Raw genomic sequence first — 19,512 nt, forward strand, 5'->3', positions numbered from 1 at the left:
CAGAAGCGGTGGGGTTGTACCAGGCTGAAATCAGGAGCTTCTTTTGGGGTCAAGGGATACAGCACTTGAACCATCTTCTGCTATTTCCCTGAGTGATTAGAGAGCAACTGGATTAGCAGTGGAGTAGCCAAGTCCCAGGCCATAGGCGATGCTGGTTTTGCATCCTGCAGCTTTACTGGCTACACCTCAATGCCAGGCCCGAGAGTGTTTATTTTAAACTAAAAATCTCGTCATCAAAGGGCCAGCTCCAAAGCAAAACATAATGTACTTGTACTTACTTTCATACATCTTATCAAGGAGACATATCTAGCATGTCCAAGTAAATTCGAAAATCTGCACAATGTAATAGGAAGGAGGCAAAAGGAAAGGAAAAAGAGGAAAGGGCATGCTCAGTGGCGATCTAGCCTGTGCAGAAAGAAGTGGAGACTTCTCATGGATAAAATATTTCAATTTTGGAACAACAGCTATTTCTCTGAGGAAAGAAATCCTACAAAAACCAAAGAATACATATCCCATAGTTTTTCAAAGTTTAACACTTAGTGCCTTATTATTGTGGTTTGGAGGGACATGGGGAAATTCTCCAACAAATTTCAAAACAGAAAGTGAAAAAACACATTTATTCATTCTACCTAAATGTGTGGGAGCCAAGGTCTGAAGCATAAGGGGTAATACAAACAGGCTAACGTCCCGGGATACAACTGAAGATACACAGTAAAGGAAGAGAGGTGGTGCTACTTCTCCATGCTAACTCAGTGCATCACAACCATCACAGAACAGGAAAAGGACTTTCTTATCTAAGTGGTGGTGTCATTTAATGATGGTAAAATCAAAGTCTGGAGGTGTCATTTGCCTGGAAGTCAAGTTCCCAGCTAGCAGGGTTATAAGTACTAAACAAACTTCCTAACTTCCACTTTTGTCACCAAAATCGGCTGACCTCCCATGAGCAAATTCATAAGGCAAGCTTGAAATTCAAGGCAGATTTTAAGTAGTAGGCTTTGATATGCTTTTCATCTGGGAGTGATTGTACCAAATAATTTGTTTGTTATTTGGTGAATAGAAAACATTCTTTTGCAGCAGGCCAGGGTAACCAGTCACAGGCAGAAAAGGGAGGCATCCAAGAAGAGAATGTACTTTTAGTCCTTTTCTAGAGGAAAAGCAGGATCAAGTCAAACAGGCAGGATGAAACAGCATCCTTTCATTACCAACAGGATGGTAGGCAAAGGGAATTCAAGGGTAGTAAACAGCCAAAAAGACTGTTGCTAGAGGTTAGAAGTCTTTAGTGTGGGTACCAAGGTGGTTTTAGATGGTTTGAAGTAGTGATTTTTACCAACCAATACAAAATTCACATTTAATATATAGTCAGTATACTGGTGTGTCATAGTCCCCCTGACTTTAGAGCCTGGATATATTTATAGACAAATCACAGGGTTTATGTCACAACAGGAACACAAGTGGCTTTGTCCCTTTTTTCCAAAGGAAATCTTTTTTTTTTTAATCATTTTATTTTTATTGAAAAGGAAGACATACAGAGAGAAGATGACATAGAGTGAAAGAGCCTCCACCCTCTGGTTCACTTCCCAAGTGGACACAACCGCCAGAGCTAACCCAATCCAAAGCCAGGAGCTTCCTCTGGGTCTCCCATGTAGATGCAGGGTCCCAAGGCCTTGGGCTGTCCTTGACTACTTTTCCAGATGGGAAGTAGAGCAGCTAGGCCTCAAACCAGCACCCATATGAAATCCTGGTGCATGCTGGACAATGATTTAGCCATTAGGCCATCATGTCAGGCCCCAAAGGCAATCTTGTAAATGGCTTTACATGTGTAATTCATGCCTATTAGAACTAACTCATTACACGATTTACTTTTTTCTAAAATGTTGTGTTTTTGAAAAACGTAAGTTAGGGTGAAGCTGATGTAGAGTTGCCAATGTAGCTTCTTCCTCACTCTTGCTCCCTTCCTACACACTTGCCTGAATAAAGTCTCATTCTGGATTTTTTTTCTCTGACAGTTACAAAGGAAAGGTGAAAACTTCAAACTGAGGTGCTAAATCTGGATGATGATGACTTCCTTCCTCTTCTTTCATGTGGAAATATTTGAGGGAGCCGGACACGAAGCAGAGAGATGCAAGAATATATTAGCCCATAGGTCTGCAAGAGCTCACACAAGAGGACTAGATCTGGACACAGCCAGAGTTCTTGTATGACTTGAAATGAGGAGCTCTGAACGCCCTCAGCAGCATCAGATTGATTTGTGCATCCCTGGCAGCATCGAGGTAGATGCATCTGTAGTAGGTTCATTTCTAACAATGTTGTTACTTTACCTCCGTGACATTTCCTGTGATTTTATAAGACGTATGAACTTGGCTACCATGATGCAACTGTGAAATATCTCACGATGCTGACCTGAAGAATCTTTATCCTAAAAGAATACATACTTATGCTTCATTGGCTGTTTACAGGTTGATTTGATACCAGGAGACTCCCCAGCTCCTCAGAAGATGTGGACATGTCTTCCTCAGGTGTGGGGAGCTGTAGGGAGCCTGCATCCTACACCCTAGACCGCCAGACTGCCGCTTCCTCCTGTGCTAGAAAAAACAAGCTACAAGAAGTCTGCTGTGATTGGCCCAGGGGTGCGTGGATGGCGCGTGGACAGCGCGTGATCTGTGTGATGATTGGCCTGCCCACTGCGTGCACAGGTGACCTTTATGTCGATTGGCCGGGTTACCCAGTATATAAGGGAGCCAGAGAACTGGGGCGGGGGAGGGGGGGGGAGAGAGCGCACCTCGGGGAGAGCGCACCTCAGAGAGAGAGAGCGCACCCAGCAGACGGAGAGAGCGCACCCCGCCGAGAGAGAGAGAGAGAGAGAGAGAGAGAGAGAGAGAGAGAGAGAGAGAGAGTGCACCTCGGGGAGCGATGGTGTGGCTGCTCCGCGGCTGCAGGGCGGCTGCCGCACGCCCACCGCGCTGGTTTTGCTGTGTCTTCTCCACAATAAAGGCTCCGCAAAGACAACAAGTGTCCGGGTTTGACTTGCTGGCCAAGGGACCCTGACACTCAGGAAGCAGTAACACACCACACAGCTGAGGGCAAAAGCACAGGCAACACAAGCCAAACCAGGCGCATACAGGATCCTATCAAATACAGAAGCTTCTGCACAGCAAAGGAAACAATGAAGGAACTAAATGACATAACTGGAGAAAATGTTTGCAGTCAATGTTTTTGACAAAGGATTAGTATCCAGAATTGATCAGCAACACAAAAATCTCAGCAGTAATCAAATAAATAATCCAGCTAAGAAATGGGGAAAGTCAGGAGCAAACAGTTCTCAAAAGCCATCCAAATGGCCAAAAAATGTATAAAAAAATACTCTAGATCACCAGCCAACTTGGATATGCAAATCTAAACCACAATGAGATGTTGCCTCATCCCTGTGACAATGGTTATTATCCAAAAGACAAAGAACTACAAAATCTGGCAAGGGTGTGGAAAAGGGGCCACCTAAATTACTGCAGCCACTGTGAAAAACAGTATGGAGTTCTTTAAAAACTAGAAATAGAACTGCCATATCACTCAGCATTCCCAATACGAGGCCTTTACCCAAAGACCCGAACAATGTCTTGATAAGATATATCCACTTCCATGTTCATGCTACCTGCGCTGTTTGTATTGCCAAAACACAAAATCAACCAAACTGTACTTCATCAGAACTGGATAAAGAAACATGGTAAGCACACAAACACACATAGAGGAATATTATTCAGTTGTAAAAAAAAAAGAATTTTATAATTTCCAGCATAATGATTAGAACTGAAGGACACCATGTTGAGTGAATTAAGTCAGACACAGAAAGAGTTACCATATGTTCTTCATTATTTGGAAAAGCTAAGTTTTTTAAAATGCCCAATGAATATCACTTGTGCTGCACAGTATTTTGTAAAATTGATAAGAATTGGGGCTGGCAAAGTGGCTTAAGCATGCTAATGCTTTGCCCACAGTGCTGGCATCCCACGTGGATGCTGGTTTTAGACTTGGCTGCTCCACTTCTGATCCAGCTCCTTGCCTATAGCCTGGTAAAGCAGAAGAGGATAGCTCAAGTCGTCAGATCCCTGCACCAACATGAGACCTGGAAGAAGCTCCTGGATCTTGGCTTCAGACTGACACGTCTGGCTAGTGTGGCCATTTGGGGAGTGAACCAGCACATGGAAGGACAATCTCTCTCTCCTCTTTGTAAATCAGCCTCTCAAATAAAAATAAATCTAAGGAAATCAAAAAGTTCAAGAGAATTATACGCTTCTGTAGTTTTAATGATTTTATAACTTTTAAAATGTTACCTTATATAATGAAGTGAAACATCTTTAATTTGAATATTTATAGCTCTTTTCTATTTTCCAGCTGGACTATACTCTTTCTTTTCACTTGAAAAAAAAATTTTAGTGGAACCATTAAGCCTTTGATTATAATTAAAAATATACTACTTCATTAAAATTTTCAAAAATAGAATACATGGAATAAGGAGAAGGGCAAAGGAAAGGAGGCTGAAGCTATCATGGCAGATGAAGGAGAACCTCTCAATGAAGGCAGCCATGACAAACGACATCATTCCAGGCCACACATTCCAAACATGTTAGCGTCACATTTCCCAATCAATTGAAAAGGCTGATTATAAATTAGCATACCAGGAACCTGGCCCTTAAAGTCAAGCAAGATTTCATGTGTTCCAGATGTGGGTAAAGTGTAATATTAATGTGGTAACTGGAGTGTCACTTCATCCTATACACATAATTTGTCCTCCTTTTTAGCCTAAAGGTCAGACACTGACCAGGCTGACTCTTACAGAAGGCCAGAGTCCTCACTGGAAGGAAAGTGGTTGGTAATTGTATTAATCAAAGTATTTCATCTCTAGAAGCATATGCCACTTCATGACAAAGCCCAATTAGAGCCACATAGCCCCAGATTTTATATACATCTGATAATGCAGCGTGGGACTCTCCTTCCTTGGGGACAATCTGAATATTGCTGAACAATCTCAGTTAGTTGGAAGTGGGGCAGAAAGGAAGAAAAAGATACTCATTTTCATTTCTAAAGGTAGCCCTGATCTCATTTAATTCTTACTTAATCTTATTTTGAAGACAGAAATAATTCCCCCCAGAGGTCACTTGATCCAACATAGACTGCATTGAAAATACATCTGATTCTGAAGACTGAGCTTTTCATATTATAAATGTCACTTACTATGAAATTGTTCATTTCTACAAGATTTTGAGCACTGAGGGTCCAAAAGAAGATGGTAGCATATCTTTTGACCTTATGTACTGCTGGATGTTGATGTAGACTCCATGTTTTATATGTCCAAACAACTGAAAATGTGAAAACTTTAAGATTTGAAATGTGGAGACTTCACTTACAACTCAGCCATCACACGTGCCTCAGTGTCAGACATCTATCCCTTGGTAATTTTCCCCAGAATAGAATTAGGCAAGCTTATATCAGAGGGCAAAATGACCCAGGGATTAGTTTGGGGAGGTCAGGCTCTGAGAGGCAGCACACATCTTTTGTCTCCAGGTCTTCCTCATCATTTATTCTTCTTTTCAACATAAAGTTGGCTCCCACATGCTGCTGGCTGTAACTAAGAACATTTCAATAATAAAAACTCTGCTGTTAAATTTGGCTGGGAACCTTTTGTTTTCTTTGTTAGTGAAATTGCTGCAGAATTATGAATCTTTGCAGAAAGACCTGAGTACACTCATCACATGAAGGGACAAACAACTGACGTCATTTTTAAAACTGTCCAGTTGCTTCAAAGCAGTGAACAGACACACCACACAAGGACTAATTTATGACTAAAAGGGAAAAATTACACTCTTCAAAGCATGCAGTTTGGTGGAAGCCATGATCATAAGTGAAAGCAATATCTATTGAAAAGCAGAAAATTGGCTATTTCCAAACAGGATGGAATGGCATGCAAAGGAAGCCACATCCCACTCAAACACCCTTAGACAATCATTAGGTTCTGCCATCTTAATTTACTTCCTTCTTCATTCTCCCCCTTTTGCTTTCTCTTTCCAGTTGAATATTATTTTCTAAAATCAAATTCAATATTAATAGTAAATGTATGCAATAATCACTTCAGAAAAGCAGAACCAACAGGCTCAAGAGTATAGCAATAGCATTTCTTATATTAAAGACTGCAAGTCCAGATGGAATGGTGACAGGCTTCCAGAGACTGGGGTTGCTGTCATGGGCACTGTGTGGTGGCAACACAGACCAAGAGTAAAATAAGAGTAATTTTCCTACATGTGTTCTGTCTCAAGTCCTTTTCTTCAATCTCTAGGAATAATAGTAAATGTACCAAGATTGGAAATAACTTACATTTGTTTTTGACAAAACAGCACACAAAAAATAACATGATATTTGGAAGACTTCAGAGTCTAATCCAACAGGATGGCTATTGCCCAAAAAATCCTTAACAAAATGTCATGCATCATTCATTTGAAACTCAGTTTCCCCAAAATACTTCATTTTCCCAAGTAAAAATTAATGTACTGGTTTCTAAATATTGCAAGGTAAAGTTGGTTCTTGAGGCACATAACTGTATCAAATGAGCTTCTTTCATAATGTAGTTGCCAATTTGGACAGGTTTTATTCATGTTTTCCAAAACTAAGTTAATTTTCAGTAAGTTTGTCTTTCCATTCTTATTGGAAAATAAATTATTATTATTTTTCTTTACAACAAGTTAGGACTTAGTTAAGTTTTTGGCAGCAAAAGAGGACCAACACTTATTTTCTCATCTAGAGGACACCTCAATCACTAAAGCTAAAGGGTAAAGAAGTTCTTTGAAATATGACTTTAAAAGAATTTTAATATCCAAGAGCTACTTCTCAGATAACATAGCCTATCTCTATCTTCCCAATTTTTATGCTGGGGCTGTAGTAAAGCAAGGTCTTCTGAATCTTGCTAGAACCTGCAGGAGATGGTACTTAGTCAATCAGGCCCTCTTCACTAAAGATCTCTGCATATGACATTTCACTGAACCAGAAAGATTTGAGGATGTGCAGAACACATTATGTGCTGACATTAATGTCAAGAAGTGAATGCAGATTGAATCTCGCCCGTGTTCACAGCTGTCAGAGACAAACCATTCTCAGATGCGAGACTAAAGCAGTTTCTTACAGACCAGAAGTGTGAAACATCAGGAACATTTGCTAAAAGGCTAAAGATTTATGTGACCTGAAGAAAAACCAGAGCATATGAGCATTTGGTGTTAGGAATCCCAGAGAACTAATTAAACAGCCCCATTTTATAGGTCATCACACTGTAGCCCCAAGAGTTTAGGAGACTCACCTATACCGTATTGAGAACTGGAAGATGAACAAAATGTCAACACTGATTCTCTTGATTCTTGGCATTGTTTCCTCTACCACCAATGAGACATTTCTGTATTATAAATTCATTCAGATCAAGTAAGAATAAACTATGCTACTAGGTCATTGCAAATAGTTCTGAAGCATAAGTGGCCTATTACTGGCCAGTATCGAAAAAATTAAAGTTTTTATTATGATAGAGTGGTAAGAACTATGAGAAACACCTAATATTGCACAATCAATGGACTTGTGGAGGGCTGGCCCCATAACACAGTGAGTTAAGTCCCCATTTGCCACACTGACATCATAAATTGAGCACCAGTTTGAGTCCCAGCTGCTCTGCTTTCAATGGAGCTTCATGCTAATATGCCTGAGACAACAGCACATGATGGTCCAGTTCTGGACACCTGGAGACCTGCTACCTATGTGGGATACACAGATTTCTTGGCTGCTAGATTTACCCTGGCCCAGCCTGGCCTATTGCAGCCATTTGGGGAGTTAACTAGTGGATAAAATATTCCTCTCCCTCCAACATTTTGCCTCTCAATAAATTGACACACAAATAAATCTGAAGGGATTAAAAAAGAGACCTGTGGAGTCAATGTAGCTGTTCGGCTTTGGGAATATCTAAGCTGCTTACTTGAAGGGTAAATACATAGAATAGAAGAGGAAGACAGTGAGGAGGAAAAAGCATTCCATGTGAAAGAAACAACTGGAACTCATGATCAGGGACAAAGAGTATTTAGCATGTTTATGGCAGTGTGCATAGGACATTGAGGGGTTGGTGAAATGCATGGGTAAGTGATAAAAAGACCCAAAAGGCTCTGTACATCCTGAAAGGTTTCATTTCATGTTGAGGACTTTGGAATTTAGCTCAAGGTAATGAAAGGAGAAAGGATCTCAAAATAGCAGAATATGATCATTGGACCTGCATTTTAGAAATAACATGATGACTACTGCGTGCAAAAGAAAAAGCCAACATGGGAGAAATAGTTAAGTATATAAGAAATCCATCAGGGAGCAGATTGTTGCAGCAACCCAGAAGTTGGAAGGCAGTTATCTAGCAGGGTGTAGGGAAAGTGGCAAAGATGGAGAGAAATACCTGGGTTGGATACAGTCAGGTAGCAGAATTACAGAACTTGTTGATAAGTGAATGTTCCTCACTTGGGGAAAGAAGGGCCAGTGTTCTGTGATACCTAGCCAAAGTCTTTCACAGGACACTTGGCATGAATCACTCTTCCTCAGTGAAGCATTCAGAGATTGTCTTATTGACAACACATATCTAAGACAGTTCTGTATTTGCCATTAGTGAAACCACTGAGTTATGGCCAAATGTCCAAGCCTCTGAATTCTGTAGGCAATCTTCTTTGATCTGTAACTTGGGTGTGTTCCTTTGGGGCTGTCAAGAGTCCTCAGGGAATTTAGCAAGGAAAAGAAAACCTGCCAAACAGTTATCTTCCATCTCAAGCCCCTTCAGCCTCTCCATATTTCCTGACGGATAGTGAGGTAGGAGGGGAGGGCTGGTTCAGTATCCTAAGCCTGGGTGACACAGCATGAGCTGTGTGATGAAAGCTTTCTGATGAAAGCTGGTTAATCTAGAAGGAAGCAGAATCAGGGCTGCTGAGAAAGAATTATCCAAACTCCCTCCCAATCATCTGCAGTGTCCTACTATTCTCCAGTTCCAAACTAGAGTAATGAAAATGCAGAATATGCTGATGAGCTGTGGTGTGTTCCAATCCCAAACTAGGAAATAATGTGGGTACTCACTCCTTCGCCGCCATTTTCACCTGTGTTGGCAAGCATTTCCTGCAGGGCTCTGACTGACAGAGACTGTTCCAGCACAAAATTGCAGACACAAAGATCGGGAGGAATCAACTGTGAAAATAAAGCCAGAATGAGGTATCAGTCAGGGATCCATTGTGCAATAACATCTCAAAGGTGAAGAGCTTCTTTGTCAGCATGGTAGTTGGGTGAATGAATATGCACATAAAAAGGCACATTTCCCATTCACGAAGGACACACATTATGAATCTGGAGGCGAGAACAGAGTGGAGGGGAGGGAAATTTGGTGGGTATGGGGGAGAATCCAGTGCCACTAAATTGTATCAAAAAACAATTTTAAAAGGCAGATTTTCCTTATGTAAGACGGGCTTTAGGGTGGATTATTTGCAATAAGAAAAGTCCCAAGTCTCAAGGGAGCAAGGACCATGACATCAGAGTTGAACTGTGTGAGGCCTGTTACACATGGGAAAGGAATACAACTCCGTGTTGAGGGAAGGACAAGTAGGAAGGCTGATCTACATTCAGGTCAATAGAGTTTGTTGGAGGGCAGTGGACTGATATTTGGCTCTGGATAATAGTGATCAAAATAGGTAATTCACTTTTGTTACAAAAACCTGGATATTACAGTGTTAAAAGAGACAATAAAGGAAGCTACGGGATACATAAATACAAATCTGAACAAAGAAATGTCCCAAACTGTAAGAACTGATGACTTCTGTAATAATCGTTCCAATTTATTAGAACCACTTAACAGTGATCAATAGTATTCATGCCCAATTCTGAATAGTACAAAAGGATAGGTGGAGACAGCTTTTTCTAACGGGCTAAGTAGTAATAATACTCCATAGTCACTGAGTGCTTTCTCTAGGCCTGGAACTACTCTATTTTGCACTCATTAACTCCTGTAATCCCACATATAACCACACTATAAGATAGAGTGGTTTATATTTCAGTTTATGGCCAAGGAAACTAAGACAGAGATCTTGGGTTCCCTGCCCAAGCGTTATATTTGGTCGAGTTAGATTTAGATCCAAGTAGTCTGTATCAAAGTACAGGTGCTTCACTTTGATATTTTCACTAGAGGCAAGAACAGTGTAAAGATTTTTTTTTTTTTGCAACTAACACATTCAAGATCAGCAAATATTTAAGTGTTATAATTATGTAAACTGTAGTGGTTAATACTGGCAAACATAAAAAGAGACATAAATCAAGACATTGCTCTTTAAGAATTTCAAATCTAGTTTCATGCTATACCAGTTTTCTTGAGAATAGTACATTATCACCTTGAAGGCCAATCCTTGTGACTGGCATTGTGGCAAAGAAGGTTAGGCGGCCTCCTGCAGTGCTGCCACCTCATATGTGGACCAGTCCAAGTCTGGAACTGATTAATTTCTGAATCAGTTACCTGCTAAGCTGCTTAGAAAAGCAGCAGAAAATTGCCCAATTGCTTGGATCCCTGCACCCATGTGGGAGATTCAAATGGATTTAGCCTGGCCCAGTGCAGGCTGTTGTGGCCTTCTGGGGTATTAACCAGGGGTTGAAATACTCATTCTATATTTTCTCTCTCTCTTCCACCCCTCTGTCTGCCTGTCTGCCTGCCTGTCTCTCTCTCTCTCTCTCACTCACACACACACACACACACACACACACGGACATTCCTTTCCTCTGCCTTTCAAATAAAAAAATCTTTTTGTTTTAAAAAGATCAATCCTGGGTTCCTACATGGTATCAGCGCTGGACATTCTGAAGTGAACAGGAATTTGAAATAATGCCCCATGGCCCTGACAGCTACATTTAACACTTCAAGACAGGTAAGGCTGTTTCTGTGGTGCTCTAATTTAAAAGCCACAGTAAGCTTGTAATTAAGATGTAGTTAACCTGACTTAAGCACTTTCAGTTTCAAAATACACATCATGGAATTATCCATCTTTAAGTTCTTTTTCATTTCTAAGTGTTTGTACAATCCTTATCTTTTCCCAGCCTCAACGTCCTCAAAAACAAGATGATGTCCTACCTCCTGGATCTGCTTATAATTGTCCTTTATTAAAGTTCCCAGGATCCCCTTTGGAAAGTGGCAAGCCAGAAACAAGTAATGCCATTGCACCTTGAGAAACATACATTTTAATACTTTTTTAACCACATATTTTGCTAAGTATTTCAATGAATAATTTCATATTTAAATATAGCTTTTTGAGGTCTCTGTCAGAAAGCAAAACAAGCAACAAACAAACAAAAACTAAAAAACCCCAGTCTTCTTAAAGACTGGCATTTTAGGAATCTTCTACTCTTCCAAAACAATATCCCCAAACAACAACAAGGAGGACTGCGACTGTTCTTTCATAATCTTCAGTTGATGTTCAAAGTCTGTTCCTGCAGCAGGTAATTAACTAATTTGTATGGGCCTTGAATAAGCAGGCAGCTGGTGATGCAGGGCAGAGCTGCACCTCCAGGAAATGTTTTCAGTGTACATATAGCATCATTACAAAAAGCAGACAATTATATGATAGAGCATTTCCCTAAAGACCTTATGCTGTAAACTCAGTCTCCTAAAATGGGATGCCATCTAAACAGACTTTATACAACATTTTTCTACTATTTGTAGTCTATTTGACTGCCATGTTTCCATTAGGAAGCATAAAGGTCAATGTTTGATAATTTTTTTTAATCTTCCACTTTATCAAAGTGCTTGCTTTGGAGTTTTTCCATTCAGGAATACCCACAATTATGACTGATAGTTCAAGGTCTGCTTTTATGGCTGGTCAATGGTTTAATATTGATGCCCACTTAATAATAAAAGCAGCTGGTCCTCTTGTTCTAAGAAAGTTTCATGGCTGCAAGTACTGGAGAGCCTGCTCTTCCCTGAGATTCTAAGACTCAGTCTGCTGGCACTCCTCCCTGTGGTCAATTTGCTTGTACAGGAGATAGGGCTCTTTTGCATTGCCATCATTCAATCTGATGGAGAATCACCAATGCATAACACAAGATAAACTAAGAACATCTTCCTTTTCCCTCCATTTGAAAAGTCATCAAATGGTTGTGAATTCAGGACTTGTGTGCATGGGTAGGAAGTATCTCAAATGGAGGTAATATATTTACAATTGATTTGTACAATTCCGGTTTGGTTTCTTTGTCCTTAGAGTGTGGCCTGTGGCTGGATTCTCTCTACTGGGGAATAAAGTCATACCACTTCAATAATACAGAGAGCAATATGTAGTTAGTGGCAAGGGAGTGAACTGGGCAACTGGGGTATCTTGGAAACAAAATGCAACTAGCGACTTGCAACATGAATGGAACACATAGCACAGAGCCATCTGACCTGCTATGCCAGCTGCCATCTTTAATTAAACTCTAAGTTGGCCCGAGTTCCCACCTCTGCACTTCTGAAGAACCAGCAAAAGCCACTCGTCCATCAAAGCTCATTTATTTGCAGCTGTGAAAGTCTCCACAGAGACTGGTTCATTGTCTGTGCTCTGGAGCCTGTGACTGTCACTCCACCTAGCAGGCGTGAGGCATGGTGATTCTCAGCATGAAAAGAAGGGCTTTGTTGACATCTGTTCTAAAATAGCATTCATCATGCCCCCAGCCCTCCTCTATGCAAGAGAAGCATTTTCTTTCACATGTCCTACAGAAAACCTTGAGATGCTAGGGCCCTGGGCAAGCCCAGAACCAGCATTCATTTAGTCCCATGATGCATGAAGTAGTAACAGGGAAGGTCTATCCTCCTTTCATGCTCCATAAGTCTATTTATTGCTACTTATTTTTAATTGAAATTCAGAGAAATATATAGAGAGGGAGAGATAGAGATCTTCCATCTGCTGGTTCATTTTCCAAGTGTCCACAACAGCTAGAGCTGAACCTGTCCAAAGTCAGGAGCTTCTTCCAGGTCTGCCACATGGGTGTAGAGGCCCAAGGACTTGGTCTATCTTGTGTTGCTTTCCCAGACACTGCCATGGAGCTGGATCAAAGATAGATCAGCTGGGCCTTGAACCAGTGCTCATATGGGATAGCAGAACCACAGGCTGAAGTTTAGCTTTCTATGCCACAGCACTGCTCTCGACAAATCTATCAGCATACTTTTCTGAGGTTTACTAAATTGATGATGATGGGAGTCTGAAGTTGCTGTAGTGGTAGTCATTGAGGATTTCTCTACCCAGCACTTCACTCACCATAGATACTAGGCGCTGAACTAGTACACACAAGATACCAACTGCAGTGGGGGTGGGAGAAGTTATTCACAAAAAGGACTGTCACTTCTCTACCACCCTTTTAGGCATAGTGAGTGTCTGTTTAGCTCATATAGTTTAATGCCACCAGGAGTATTTGTTTCAGTAACTCATGGGTCCCTTGAAAAATCCATGTATTATTTGATGTTCCCACTTTGCAAAACAATAGGAGCTCAAGTCATCTTGAACAGATTTTCTATGTCCTCTGAGATCAGCCAGGAGAGTGAGACTGTGGCTACTGATAAATTGCACTAAGCCCACCTGGCTGAGCCTTTCACAAGACTGACATTTTATTCAAGTTTTCCTACTGCCATCACCATAGGTTTCTTTTCACCTTTGCTAATCTACCAGGTTCACACACATACACACCTCAGTGAAGACACCTCATAAATGCATCCATTACAAAGGCAAAATAGGGCTTATTGGTTTAGAATGGATACTCTGGGCTAGGAGTATCTGAAAGCAAATATCCGTTCAATGATTTAACAATTAAATAATAGTGGGCAGATAACTTAAATCTCTGTTACCTCAATTTTCTTATATAGACACATACTAATGCTTTATTATGAAAAACTTAATTTTTACGTTTTAAGAGCTTAAGATATGATCTAGTTTATGGTAAATACTTAAATGTCAAATAACAAAAATGAAATCTATATTCTTCATTGAGTAATTCAGTGATATCAATAATTCACTGAAGCAGTGGCTTATATATCTATTATCTTAATATCTAATTGAGAGGCAAAGACAGAGTAGGAAGGTGAGAGTAGGGAAGTGTGCAGTAGATGTCTGCAAGGGTCGGGGCTAGGCAGAGGCTGAAGCCAGGAGTCATCCATGCAAGCCAAGTGTCCCATATGAGTGGTGGGAACTCCATTACTTCAGTCATCACCAACTACCTCCGAGGATCTACAACAGCAGGAAGCCAGAGTCAGGATCTGCAGACAAATATGGAACTCACATACTCTCACATGGAATGAAGAAATCTTTTTTTTTTAAAGATTTATTTTTATTATTTTTTTTTATTGGAAAGGTGGATATACAGAGAGGAGAGACAGAGAGGAAGATCTTCTGTCCGATGATTCACTCCCCAAGTGAGCGCAACGGCCAATACTATGCCGATCCGAAGCCAGGAGCCTCTTCCGGGTCTCCCACGCGGGTGCAGGTTCCCAAAGCTTTGGGCCGCCCTCGACTGCTTTCCCAGGCCACAGGCAGGGAGCTGGAAGGGAAGTGGAGCTGCCGGGATAGAACCAGCGCCCATATGGGATCCCGGGCGTGCAAGGTGAGGACCTTAACCACTTGCGCCACCACGCCGGGCCCGGAATGAAGAAATCTTAAACAGCATTTTAATTCTAGACCAAAACCCACTCCTATTTAACTTCTATTTTGTGTAAGGCAAAAATACTTGCTCTTCAGGATTGTGCGTTATTTTGGGTGAAGATTTTCAAAGAATGAGATAAAAGGCCCAGGGATGAAGAGTGAGACCTGTACCATTTGAGAGAGGAGAGAAAGTAGAGAAGAAAGCAAGAGCGGGGGATCAGGGTGGGAGAAGGCCCGAATTTCAGGTGGGGAAGGGGATCAGGCATAAGTAGGTATTGGAGACAAGCCTTGAGTTCTATTAAGGATGAGCTTTTACTTATCTTCAGAACAAGGGGCACCATTAAAGAAAGTGAAATAATTAAATGTTCATCTCTGAAAGGTCATTGCAAGGGAAGTGTGGAAATGGCTATACACAGGCAAAAACAAAGTAGGCAATTGGTGCAATCAGCTGATGAGAGGTGACCGTGGCCTGAGCTAAAAGTGATGCTGCGAGAATGGAGTTAAACGATGGATGATACACATCTAAAGAAGTTAGGAGAGATAAAGTCTGGTAATTAATTGCACGTGGAAGATGACCAGGATTTGTTGGCTGGTGCAGAATGCACAAATGATACGACTCAGTAAGAATGAGTCATGGTTAATAGTGAAAGACCTCAGAAACAGCAACTCCACTTGACAGATTGTTCACCACAACGTTATTCGGACCAGGAGAAAGGTGGAGAGAGCATGAAGAGCTTTCTGCAATAATGCAGACAGTCCTTGTGGAGGAAACACAGGTAGGCTCACCTGGGAGAAGAGTTGGAGTCTAGACAACTGATGTACCTGAAAGAGAATTCCTGGAGGCTCAGCAATTCAAGTCAGCCTGATTTGCCCCACTTTCCCTTCCCATGCCTAGAGGCAGCTACTCAGTACTAACAGAATACAACACTGTACATTGAATGCTTCAGCAACTGCTGTGTTATCAAAGAGAGAGAGACATAGTTTCTGTCCTTCAAAGAATTCTCATCTATTTGAGAATTGATGAAACATTACAACTGAGTACAGTCAGTATGAAGTTGAGAGGTATACAAATCTTTCAGGAGGCCTCATGGAGATAGGATTTGGAAAGGCCAGCCAGGCAGAAGGCTGGTCTAAAATGGTGCAGACACCTTGTCCTCCTTTGGACAATAAGGATCTTCCTGGACACAGAAAGAACTCAGGTTTTTGTAAAATGAATGAGCAATATGGGACAGTCTTTCCATTTACTGTGGTGTGTTTTTCCTATTGTCTAAAATTTCATTAACTGATTGAGCACCATTTTGAGGTTAAGAGCATTATAGAACCTATCATAGCCTCTTTTTCCCACCCAACTCATGCATGTGGAAAGGGAGAGAGAGCTAAGGAAGAAATGTAATAAATAATTGTTCTAACTGTATTTCCCACTCTAACCCAAGTGGTGAACAGTTAAGATGAATACTGTCAATATGGTATTACACTATTATAAGCTGAGGAATCCACCTGGATTAACTCTACTGCCATTGATATGTACCCATAAGTCAAAATTATATGTACCTGTAAGACTCAGGGGAAGGAAGTGATTTGAGAAAAGGTTGCAGAAATAAGGAAGAATAAAGTTTGAGGGAAGGAGGAATTGCATTCTTGAATCAAGTGATGGAGAGTCAAGATCACTGCTGGCACACTTGCTATTAGCACATGACATAGAAACCTCTAACTGGAGATGGGTCTGAAGTTAAGCCACTTGAGTAGATCATGCTTTTCTCTGAACTCCTACGTAATCAGTGATAGAAGTGGTGAACATAAGAGTTAAAAACTTTAAGGCAGAATGTTGGAATATTTTGGACCTTCTCTAAAATATTTTTTGTTATTCACTAGTGTTTAACAAAATCTTTTTTTCTAGATTCCAACATGTTTGGTTGTGTCACAAGAAACTAAAAATTTTGGCCTGTGAGACAAAACATTAAATAAAGCAAGGTGTCTCCCTTTGGTCAACAGAGTTTCAATTGTAGTCACCATGCAGGACAATCAGAATACAGTGGGGAAAGTCAGAATAGAAGAGTCCCTAGTCCAGCCAAACCTCATCAAAAGGATTTTCCTATTCAGGGATAACTTCTGAAGCTTCTGAATTCTATTAAGAAGTGTCTCAATTGTCCCTTCTCTGCTCTACATATAATGCTTCAGCCTGCCTTGTCCAGGAATAAGTCAACATTCATTAACACAGCTCCAGATTCCAAGTCATATAGACCAAGGAGTCCTTTTTCCAGGGGAGCTAGGTCTGCAGGTAATAGAGCCAGGGGCTTGGCTTCTATAGAAACTGTGATTATTCATCTTCCTGCACTGCTTCAAACAGAACTGATAGTCACTATGCTATGACTTGTGGTACTCCTACTCAAAGACATGGGTGAAAAGACTTCCCATATGCTCTTAGGTGGAAAGTTGTTCTCTGCTTTAGGAAATGTTGAGCCATTCAAGCCCCATTGGGAATAAAGCAGAATTGGGTGAGACCAACATCTTATGAGAGAACATCAGGATAGCATGCAATGGAATGTGTAGTTCGCATTTCAGGGGCTTTGAGCGCTTTAAGCTTTAAGCATTTACAAGACATTGTTTCATTTATCAACAGTAGACATGAACTCATGAACAGACGGCAGATCAATTATTGATAATACCTAACTATTCATATTGTGCTTACTCTTCAAAGGCACAGCCAGAATTGACCAAGATAAAGCCCACACCCCAACCTGATTTTTATTTTAAGTGTGTGTTGTTAAGTGCTTTTCAAGTCTATCGTTGTCACTTCTGGAAAGTTGTAGATAAGTTATAATGAAAACTACACAGTAAACTTGTAAACCTGCTTCTTACAAAAAACAGTTGGTGATTTTACAGTAATCTTAGAAGGGGGTCAAGTGAGACACAAATGAAATTGTGTGTGTCAGTTATGTGGGCAAGTAAAGAAAAAGTAAAACCCACATACACATTCTGAATGCATCTGTATTCCTTCCTATCTGTGTAATTGTATCAGGCATTGTATTTAATACTCTGATAGTTCTTATTTAACCCTTACCTCAACCCTTCCAGGGAAGGGATAATAGTCACTGTATGTATGAAAAAAGATTGATTAAGTTCAGAAATGTTCCCATAATTATAGGGAACATCCAAACTGATTTCCAAACTTAACTCTTGTCCTTTGTTCTGTTAGAAGACTTATTTGCTTGAAAGGCTGTTCTGTTTCCAATTCAAACCCAATTTGCTAATTCATCCTCTACCAATATCCCTCAAGAGAGGGTTCTCATCCCAACACTGAGGTTGCAGATTTCTAATCCCATTAGGCTCCCTCCCTGCCAACTGTTATTAGATTATGACTAGCTCCAAAAAGGTTCTTTATTTTGGAATGTCATAGGGAACTCAAAGACCATGGATTGAAATTATTGGGACTTTCAAGAACCAAGAGCTTTACAAGATCTAGATTTCTGCCAAGTGACAGCATTTCTATTTCATGCTATTTTAAAATCAGAGACCAATAACCCCTGGAAGCTTTCTCTTCTAAAAGATCTTTCAACTCTGGGCTTGATGAGGTAAGTTGCAGCCACGGACATGCTAGGATACTTCAGAGAGGATGGACTTTTTCAAGACGTCTCACATGCATGTATACTTTAGGCAGGTCTTTTTCCAAAACTATTTTGAGGGAAGAGACTTATTTGCAATGTGGAGCTATGATCATGCAGTTAGGTCAAAATGTGTAATAATTTTAAAAAATGTGTTGTAATTAAAAATATTTTATTATGACAAATAACATCAGGTCTTTCTGGAGAAGACAAACTATTTGAAATAGTTGAGCTCTGATTTTTTTTTTTCAGCTTGTCCAACTAATTACAAAAGCGATTAGGCCCGGTGCAGTAGCCTAGTGGCTGAAGTTCCCATTTTGCACATGCCAGGATCCTATATGAGCGCTGGTTCATGACCCAGCAGCTCTGCTTCCCCTCCAGCTCCCTGCTTGTGGCTTGGGAAAGCAGTTGAGAATGACCCAAAGCATTGGGATTCTGTGCCTACATGGGAAGTCTTGGAAGAAGCTCCTTGCTCCCAGCTTTGGTTCAGCTCAGTTCTGGCCATTGTGGCCACTTGGGGAGAGAACCAGCAGACAGAAGATCTTCCTTTGTCTGTTCTTCTCTCTGTATATCTAACTTTCCAATAAAAATAAATAAATCTTTAAGAAAACTATTAGATGCAAATAGTAACTTATAAAAAATTAAACTTACAGCTGGAAAACATTACTTTTTGGAAGTGTGGATGTCAGTATCTTTTAAAAGAATTAAGTCAGGATAATCCCCTTCTGATGTCTGAGGAACCCACACATGAACGTATGCATGAGCGCTCACAGTCAGAGCAACACAACAGTGTTGTCTAGATGCATGCTGAGCCAAGCCTTCCCACAAGAGGGTTCAGATAGAACAGAGTGCAGTAAGTTCATCACATTAAAAAAAAAAAAGAAGAGAAAGTTATCTACTCACAGAAAGTTTTCAACATTAAAAAAAAATGCTGTAAGCATTTGGTAGGGAACTTAAAACACTGGGAAGTAGGTGTGTTGAACATTTTTTTTTTCTTTTAGATGCCATCCGTCCACTGGTTTACTCCCATAGGCAAAGGCTGTGGCTAGGCCAAGCCAAAGCCAATAGCTTTCTTTGGGTCCTCCAGATGGTTTCAGGGGCTCAAGCATTTGGACCAACTCCTGCAATGTACCCAAGCACAATAGCAGAGAGCTGGAACTTAAGTGGAGCAGCCAGGGCTTGAACTGGGAGCCCAACCAGGATGCCAGCACCACAATCCTGGCCCATGAAGC

At 40.8% G+C, this 19,512-nt stretch overlaps 1 protein-coding gene across 3 annotated transcripts in view; it reads right to left on the minus strand.

Annotated features, from left to right (window-relative positions):
- The window catches only part of RYR3 (ryanodine receptor 3), a 507,269-nt gene that overhangs the window by 304,923 nt on the left and 182,834 nt on the right, over positions 1-19,512 (minus strand). For all 3 annotated transcript variants that reach the window (XM_040969180.1, XM_040969181.1, XM_040969179.1), the window contains exon 3: positions 9,124-9,231. In XM_040969180.1, coding sequence (XP_040825114.1) covers positions 9,124-9,231 — 108 coding nt within the window. The remainder of the gene's footprint in view (positions 1-9,123; positions 9,232-19,512) is intronic.

The sequence above is a fragment of the Ochotona curzoniae genome, unplaced genomic scaffold (assembly GCF_017591425.1).
Source record: "Ochotona curzoniae isolate NIBS_2020 unplaced genomic scaffold, NIBS_Ocur_1.0 scaffold_4701, whole genome shotgun sequence".
Taxonomy (NCBI): Eukaryota; Metazoa; Chordata; class Mammalia; order Lagomorpha; family Ochotonidae; genus Ochotona; species Ochotona curzoniae.